Genomic DNA, 9,140 nt, shown 5'->3' on the forward strand with positions numbered 1-9,140 from the left:
CAACTTTATATTGGTATTTTAAACAGGATGTACTGTAGGCATCTCAAACTCGATACATCTCAATCTGAACTCCTTATGTACTCCACATGTACTCATTTTGTATTTCTTTTGACTTTTTCCACTGCACTCATTTTGGATTGACTCCTGTGGCCCAGTGCTTGGCACTTAAGAAATGTTTATTGACTATTGGCCAACTTGTCCCTCAAACCCAGACCACTGATGAACATCCTTATTCCCACTGGGGGCACTACCCACCTTTCAAATAGTCAGTTTCACACTTGACTTCACTCTTCCCTCATCCCACATAGCCAATCAGCTATAAATCTTGTCATTTTTACCTTTACATCTCTTCCACAGGTCTCAAGTCTCTCGTTACTTCTCTCTGGGAATAGGTGATAGGCTCCTAATTGGCCTTCTTGCCTGAAGCCTCTCCCTTTTCCAATCCATCCTCCATGGCTACTAAAATTAGTTTCCTAAAGCATAGGTCTGATCATGTTTTTCTTCAATTCAGAAAACTGCATTTGCTTTCTACTACCTCTGAGATAAAATATAACCTTTCTTTGACCTTTAAAGCCTTTCAGGACAGGGTTCTCAACCTATTTTTCCCATCTTGTTACATATTAATTCCCTTCTCTCACTTGGTGATCAAGACAGACTGAACAAGTTACTTAAACTTTCAAGGTCTCAGTTTCCTTACCTGTAAAATGATAGGGTTGGAATTAATAACTTCCAAGGCCTCTCCCACCTCTAAAACTATGATCCTGTGATTGATTAAGTGTGTGATTTTAGTGCAGTTTCTTTTGACACAATTTCCAGGACTTATAGAGATCTTCTGTACTTACTTCCTGGTTTAGGTCTGTGTTTTAGAGAATTGATGTTGCCAGAAGACTGACCTCCACTTAAGTGGGATGGTAATGTATCTGGTTTCATAATAATCTCAAAAATAATTCTTTTCCTGGCTTTAGAAAAACATTTTGAATTTTTTTTGGCCTTACCCATAATGGGTAATAAATATCTTCACCTTAAAGATAAGCCTACAATTATAATAATAGTTAATATTTATATATGGCATTTATATACAGCAATTCACTTTATATATATTCTGGCATTTTATCCTTGCAACAACTCTAAGTAGATGCTGTTATTATCCCTCATTTAAAAGCTAAAGAAACTGAGGCAGACAAAAGTTAAGTGACTTTTTTAGTTAGTAGGCTAATAAGTTTTTTTTAAGCTGTTACCTTCTGTCAATATCAATTCTAGGGCAGAAGAAAGCAAATGGGGGCTAAGTGACTTGCCCAGGGTCATACAGAGTCCGAAACCACATTTGAACCATGGTCCTCCTGGCTCCAGGTCTGGTGCTCTCTCTATTCAGGGTGCTACCTAGCTGCCCCAGATAATAAGTTTCTGATAGGATCTGAACTCTGGTCTTCCTGAATCCAAGTCCAGCACTCTACAACCAAAAAAAAAAAGAAGAAGAAAAAGAAAAACTCCTTTTGTGGCTTAATCCATAGTTTATTAGCAATAAACTTGAAATCTCGAATACCTATCTGTATAGGCATATATTGAACGCTTCTGAAATGGAATCAATCATACAAGATTTTGAAAGTGAGCTAGATATAAGCTCATGCAGGTATAGCTTTAGTGTAGCTATACAGAAATATACACATACCTTCCCCTCAAAATTCTCTTTCATAATCCTATTCGAATACATTAAAATCTAGGAAAGGGCTTGGAATAATAAACAAGCGTAAACTTTTGGAGCCTGGAAACTCAAAGGATATAGAATTCATCCCCTTAACCAATAATCATTTCTGCAGGATTGATTTACTTACTAAATTCATTTCTAATGGTGTGGATGGTTACCTTCCCCTTTTTGGCGCTTCAGAACCAAGGACTTCTATCGCAGCTAAAGAGAGATATCTCTCTCCCTCAACATAAATCAAGGGCAAAGTCACTCTTCTTTTTTAACTTTTCCCACCTCCTCTGATCCATTTACAACAAAGGAAACGCTAAAGCCTAGCTGGGAACTGGCCCATTCTCCAGAATTTCTCCTAAACCGCAAGAGTGTAGATTCTCTGATCCCGCAACTCCCCACCAGGATCGAGTTAGAAGCCCTACAGAGCAGGAATCTTGGCGCTGCGGCCGACCAGAGGTCACAGGGCACAAGGATGGAACCTAATGAGCTGGTTAGCTCCGGGGAAGAAGTCGGCCCCGTTCACCCGCCCCCACGAATCCCCCGAGCCCAGCCCGCGAAGAGATGTACTTACCTGTACTGCCAGCCCTTTGCACTGCTACTTCGGCTGCTATTGCTGCTGCTGATCGCACCACCACCGCCACCGCCACCGCCACTGCTACCGCTGCCACCGCCGCTGCTGTTGCTGCTATTTTTGTTGTTTAGGGTCGCTGCCGAGCCCAGGCTCTCCAGCTTTCCTTCACTCTCTGATACTTTCATCGCGGGCCCCTGTTCTCCTGCTTGCATGGTCACTTGGAAGCCCACCACCACTCGAGCTTTGCTGGGGAGGCGATAATACTGCGCTGGAGGTGTGGGGGTGGGGCGGGGCTTGTTCTTTTTTTGGGTGGGGGAGGGGGAGAAAAGGGAGGGGAGGTCTTTGCTTTTAAGTTGTTTTTTCTTTAAACGGCCTGATTCTAAAGGGATGCGCCCCAAAAAGCCTGTCGCGGAAGGAGCTGGCAACCGAAACGGGGACCACCCAAGGATCGGGGAAACTGAGTCTTCCTAGGAAGCGACATTTGTATAAAAAAAGGTGGGGTTGGAGCAAATCCCGAGGGAGGAAAACTTCCCCAGGCGGCGGGGGCAGGGATGGAGAAGGGGGACGGGGTTATCAAGAGCACAGATCTTCCTAGGAAAAAAAACAACCACGGGGCCCGGAGGGATTAGGGACATATTTCGAGGAGGAACGGAAGCTTCCCCGGGATCTAAGAGGGAGAGCGGGTGAGATGCCTGCCTGGGAATAGATTCTATCCCTTGGCTCAGAGGGGTCGAACCCAGCTGGGCAGGGAAGCCCGGAAGCGAGGCGGGAGGTGGGGATGGCGGGGGGCGGGGCCGGGGGGTCGCACAGTCTCCCGCGCGCCAGGGAGGGGTGGGGCGGGGCCAGGCTGGGCAGGTTGGGGGGCTGAGTTCCTGGAGGGGGGAGACGCCCCCTCGATCTCTCCCTCCCTCCCTCCCTCGAATCGCAGCAGGGGGGAAAGGGGGCGTCTCCCCGCCCCCGCGAAGGAAAAATGGGGATGCCCAGGGGCCAGGGGCCCGACCACGCCTCGGGTTTCTCGGGTGCAGTCTCCTCAACTCCACCCCCGACCGCAGACTCGCCCACTTTGCCTCACCCCAGCCCCAACCGTCTCCTCCACCCTAGCTTCGTCCTGCACTTTCCTTTCCGGGTTAACGTGCATTCACTTCCTCCTGAAGGCAAAACGGTTGGCGCCATCTTGAAAGAGGGCAAGGAGGGAGAGAGCTGAGGTTGGAGCCTGATGAAGGTAATAGATGGAGTTCCCAAGTTTTGCCTCTTCTGTGGCACTGGTTCTTTGTGTGCTGAAGCGAGAATCAGCTAGACAAGAGTTCGAATCTCCATGGGACTCTGAGCAAATCACTTTTCTTCTGATTCTCAGTTTTACCCCTCTTTGAAATGGGAATAATACCACCTACCACAAAGGGTTATGGTGAGGTGGGGAAAAGCTTTCCCTACCCCAATATTATATGTAAATGTTAGCGATTATAAACATGTCTTTGCTTCCTCCAGGAAATGGAAATGATAAATTATAGAACTGTTGCCAGGATATGCATATGTCTAGGGCATATTTAATGCCAATGAAATTACAGTCTGACTCAAAAAGAGGATGGAAAAGATGGGTGTCAATGTTGAAAAACAGAACCACCAAAGTCGAAAGAACACGACTGTAATCAGGATAAGGAAGAAAGAGTTCTTAGGGTTACTACACAGCGTCATAAACATACACCACACAGAGACAAGCTCAGGGACTCTAGGAACACTGTCTCCCAGGAATGGACCTCAAAAGGGGATTTTCTTATGAGCTGAAGAACTTGGGGTCCTATATACCTTCTGGGAAATCAGGGACAGAAAAGACAATTGATTGGCTTATAATGGAAACAAGGACAGGAGAATTCCAACCAAGGTTTGGACTACCTGGGAAAGGCCTAGATACAATGGGGAAAACTTCTAAGACAAAAAGGATCTTAAGATTTGATTATTTCTACTAATTCTATCTAACTGAGATCATTGGGTAACTTTAAGGTTGATTGTTCAGTCTAAGACAAGGGCCAGTCTGGGACTTTCCCAAAGGACAAAGGCAAATTTGGGGGTGCCATAAAACAAAGTTGTCTAGGTGTCCGAAAAATGGAAAGACCATCTGTTTTGTACTAATGCCCTTAGGCTGCAGTGAGAATATGTTTATCTGTATTCTAAAGTAAGGTGAGCTCCTTGAAAGGGATTGCTTAACTCTATCCACAGTGCCTTGAACATAATAGACCCTTAAATGTTTGCTCATTTGAACATTAAAACCAAGCAGTAGATGCCACAAGGATATCTTACACAGCTATTCAGTCCATAGCAAGTCACAGGATGGCATTTAGACCCCCTTTTTTTAGAAAAGGGAAGAAGGGTACTTGCTTAATCACAACTTCTAACATGGAAGAGACTTCAAAGGCTTCAGGTCCAATGCATTCCAGAATGATGAATTCTTCCTATGGTCCTCTCTCAGACTCTCTCCAAACTGAGACCTCCCATTTCATTAAACTACAAAAATAGCAGTGATGATGATGATGGTTCCCAACAACCTCCCTGATATGAAGCACTTGGAGCAACCTAGTCATTAACTGGACTAAGACCAGAGCCAATATGAACATAAATCAGCAAAGGCAGAATGGGGTGGATCCCTTGAAGAACTTTCACACCAAGCAGGAGCAGCCCACAAAAGTTCCCAGAAGAGAGGGAGCACACCCTGACATTGCTATTCACTGGTACTGTGAGTTATGAAGATCATACAGGTCCAGGCAAAAATATGTGTCAGGCTCTCACAGATATACCATTTTGTCCTCAGGATACCATGAAATAAGTGCTATTATTCCCCATTTGGCAGATGAGGAAACTAAAGGAAACGAGTTAAGTGACTTGTCTAGAGTCACAGTGTTTGAGGCAGCATTAGAACTTGGGTCATTCTGACTCCAAACACAAAGTTCTATCCACTGTGCCACCTAACTACATTATAGTGTATTCTAATGGCCCTAAGTTCCCCTTTCAGGGGAACCACAATCATCGGTTATATACTGTTATAAATCTGGAAGAACGTATGTAGGCCCCTAGGGAAATGGGCTTTCTTGAGAGAAAAGGAGAGTTCTTTTGACTATTTCTGAGGTTGGATGTTTTATATTGGCTATTAAAGTCAAGCCTAACATCATTACTCTGTTATTTCAAGTTCAATTTGGGGTGAAATGAGGCACTTCTAAGTCATTGAACAGTTAACAAAAGGATATTTACTTTCCCCTGAAACAGGTCAAGATACAAGGATGACTGGCATGGTGTTTAGACATACACCAGGTTGGAGGGGCTCTCCACTTCTTATGTCCCAAGGACTTCATGTTCTTAAATCGGGCTGCATCAAAGGATGCAGGGACTAGTCAAGTCTCAGGGACAGCTTTGTTGCCTTTTAAGAAAAGCTAATCCCTATTTCAGGAAATAAGGGTACCCTAAAGAAATAAAGACTAAATAAAACCTTGACTATCTTGTCAGTCTGTGCATTTGCATGGGAGCCAAAAGTTCTTTACCTATTCTACAGAGGCCTAGACATGACCAAATCTTCATGTTCCCAGGGGAAAGTCTGCATTGGGGTGGAGGGGTGGGGGCGAGCTGGCCTTTGGAGTTGTTATGACAAAACCTGATCTATGGAAACCTAGAACTTCTGTTCTAAAAGAAGGCTATGGAAATGGAAATACACTCAGTTTACAACACTTCCCTGATCATACCATTCTATTTAACTCTGAAAAAAAAGAAAGTGAGGTTAGTCTGGTATGATTTATTCTTGATGAAATGCCTTTTGGTAATCACTACTTCCTTTACTTACCAAATGCCTTTGGTAATCACTATTCTTGATAATCACTATTCTTGATGATTGCCTTTTGGTAATCACTACTTCCTTTTCTAGGGGCTCCTTAGTAATGTGTTGTAAAATTTTTCTAGGAACTTAAGTCAAACTCCGATTTAGAACTTACAGATTTGGGCAATCTCTTCCCTTTTTTTTTTTTAAATTAGGCAGACATTTGCCCTTCTCTAACCCTAAAGCACCAATCTTTTCTTTCAAAGGGCTTTCAGATTTTAGAAGCAGCAGTTTCTCAGCACATCTGTTGGGTCTTTTATAACCTTATTTATAATACTTTTTAGTTCATAGATTGGAAAGAAGTTAGATGCTTCTGGACAGTCTCACTTATCTTTAGTTTCTATCCCTGCAAACTACTTTTGTTCTAATACAAAGATTATTATCCTTAGAAGAGAAAACAGAAGCATCCCACCTGTTCATTATTGTCATTCCATCCACTCCCAGAAGCAGATTTGATCCTTCTCTCACCCCTAATATAATAACATAAAGAACCCAACATTTCCTGTTGCCAGATGATCCTAGGATGATGAATTGGGGAAGAGCTGAACAAATTGTAGTATATGATGGTGATGGAATACTGTTGTGCTATTAAAAAATGATGAACAGGAAGATTTCAGAAAAAGTTGAAAAGACTTCCATGAACTGATACAGAGTGAAATAAGCAGAACCAGGAGATCATCATACACAGTAACAACAATATTGTATGGTGATCAACTGTAAAAGACTTGACTACTCTCAGCAATGTAATGATCTGGGACAATTCTGAAGGACTTAAGACAAAAAAATGTTATACACCTCCAGAGGAAGAACTGTTGGAGTCAGATGCAGATAAATACACACTATCTTTCACATCAGTTTATTTATGGTGTCATTTGGGGGGTTTGGTTTTGTATGAGTGTGCTCTTACAACAATGACTAATATGGAAATGTGTTTTGCATGATAATATATGTATGGCCCAGATCAAATTGCTTACCATCTCAGAGTGGGATTGAGGAAAAGGGTGGGGTAGAGATAGTTTGCAGACATTTTACTTTGCATTGTTGTGTACATTTCTTATCTCTGTTGCCCACTCACACCCCAAGCTAACCTTTTTAAGGACAGGGATTGTGACTTTTTATATCTGGAGCACCTAGCAACAGTTTTGCGCATAGTAAGTCTAGCTACTTTATTCATCCATCATAGTCATACAAGAAGGTTTCTCAACCCAGTTATCTATATTTTACCTCTTATAAGATGGTTTAAACCTGGTGGTTTTGAGACCACCATAACAGTTCCCCTTAAAGGAGGCTGTAAGCTTACAGAATACACTCATGGAAAAATTCTGATAGTCATATTTTCTGGAGGTTAGTATAGCTGTGTGCCCCAAATATTTTTTTTTCTCCCTGATAACAAATTCCCAAAATATTTTGTCCTGGCAGCAATATGTAAATTGCCCAGCTCCAAGGGGCACAATCAGAGTATAAATACCCCACTCTCAGAAGAGTACTTTGGAGTACCTTTCCCTTTGGTTGAGTACCGCCTTCCATTGAAACACATGCTTTCTGAAGAATAGACCCATAGCTCTGCTTCCCCACACAGTACTGCTCTTTGGAGAGTTATACTCTATGTTAGAGTGCCTGTGTTGAGTCCTGCTTCTAGCTCTCCCCATCTCCTCTTCCCTTTGCTTGCAATACAGCTTTGCATTGAACTGACTCCTATTGTTTTACATGTTATTCTTAACATCAGAACTCATTAAGGGGTTCTTTTTCCCAGGGGCCTCTCCTTAGACATAAAATGGGTACCTAAATAAGTACTTAACCTGCTGATAACCACTTGGTACTATTAATACAATATTAGAAAACAAGGATTAAAAGGGAAAGCCTAAATCCTCCTAGGAGGGACTCATGCCAAAGGATTATCACAAAGCATGAACATATATCCCTGGGAAGAAGTGAGCAGAATATGGAAAATATGAATGACCATATTTCTAAACTGTCGATGTTAAGGGTAGACATTTTTTGAAGTAGGTAGGTGAAACAATGGGTAGAATGTTAGAATGGGTAGAATCAGGAAGGCCTGGGTTCAAATTCAGCCTTAGACATTAACTACTTGATGTTGGACAAGTCATTTAACTTCTCTTTAATTGTAAAATGGGAGTCAAAAGTTGGTGTGAGGAGTGGTTGTGAGGAACAAATGAGACAGTGTTTACAAAGACTTAATACCATGCCTGGCACTTAAAGGTGCTTAATAAATAAATGCCTATTTCCTTCTTTCCTTTTATGATAGTTTGGGACAAAAAGAAATATGAGTAACTAGTTTTGCTGACTTACATTAGCATAAATTTTTCCTGATCATTCCCCAACTTCTAGTGCCCTAATCACCTTTTATTATAATTTTATATTTAATTGTAGTTATTATATGTTTATATATACATATATATGGACATATATACTTATATATGTACTTATTTACATGAGGATAGAAACTCTTTGGAAACAGAGATTCTTTGTATTTTATGCTGAGCTTAACACATATTGATTAATGCTTGATAGATTGACCTAGAACTGAAAAGGACTTCTGAGACCATCTTACCAAGCCCTTCACTTTATAGTTGAGGAAAATAGCCATCTATAAGGCTGAACATTTTGCTGGGCACCATAGAGGAGAAAAAGTTCTGAGCTTTAAGGAAAATATCCTGAAGAAATCTTTTATCCTTATTTGCAAAATAAATACTATTTCATTGAAAAAGACCCCCAATTGAGATGCTCCTTATACATCTCTTGTCCATGCCCAAGCCTTACTCAAATCCACCCAATGCTCCATTAAATTGTTTATAATATGTATACCTGTGGGCTGGGATTTGTAAAGTTTTTCTAATGTCCCAGTGATTTTGCCTCTTGGGCAGGACTTTTGTCCAAATAAACTTGTAATTAATAACAGTAATAATACAAACCAAAGAAAACTACAAATTCATATGTATAGATTTTTCTGATAGTCACAGAAATATCTCTGCACATAAGCCTCCAGATATGACCCC

The 9,140-nt window shown here is 41.7% G+C and overlaps 1 protein-coding gene across 2 annotated transcripts in view; it reads right to left on the bottom strand.

Annotated features, from left to right (window-relative positions):
• The window catches only part of OSBPL11 (oxysterol binding protein like 11), a 94,562-nt gene extending 92,083 nt beyond the window's left edge, over positions 1 to 2,479 (bottom strand). The window contains exons 1-2 of one of the 2 annotated variants that reach the window (XM_056793584.1): positions 2,268 to 2,325; positions 1,239 to 1,450 (exon numbers count right to left, since the gene is read on the bottom strand). Coding sequence is in view for 1 of the 2 variants with exons in the window: in XM_001373272.5 (XP_001373309.3) it covers positions 2,268 to 2,479 (212 nt within the window). In the remaining variant the exon portion in view is untranslated. Of the gene's footprint in view, positions 1 to 1,238; positions 1,451 to 2,267 lie in introns of both variants that reach the window. The other variant, XM_001373272.5, reaches the window with a different exon arrangement.
• Positions 2,480 to 9,140: the final 6,661 nt, after the last annotated feature.

Source organism: Monodelphis domestica, chromosome 4 (assembly GCF_027887165.1).
Source record: "Monodelphis domestica isolate mMonDom1 chromosome 4, mMonDom1.pri, whole genome shotgun sequence".
In the NCBI taxonomy this organism is placed as follows: Eukaryota; Metazoa; Chordata; class Mammalia; order Didelphimorphia; family Didelphidae; genus Monodelphis; species Monodelphis domestica.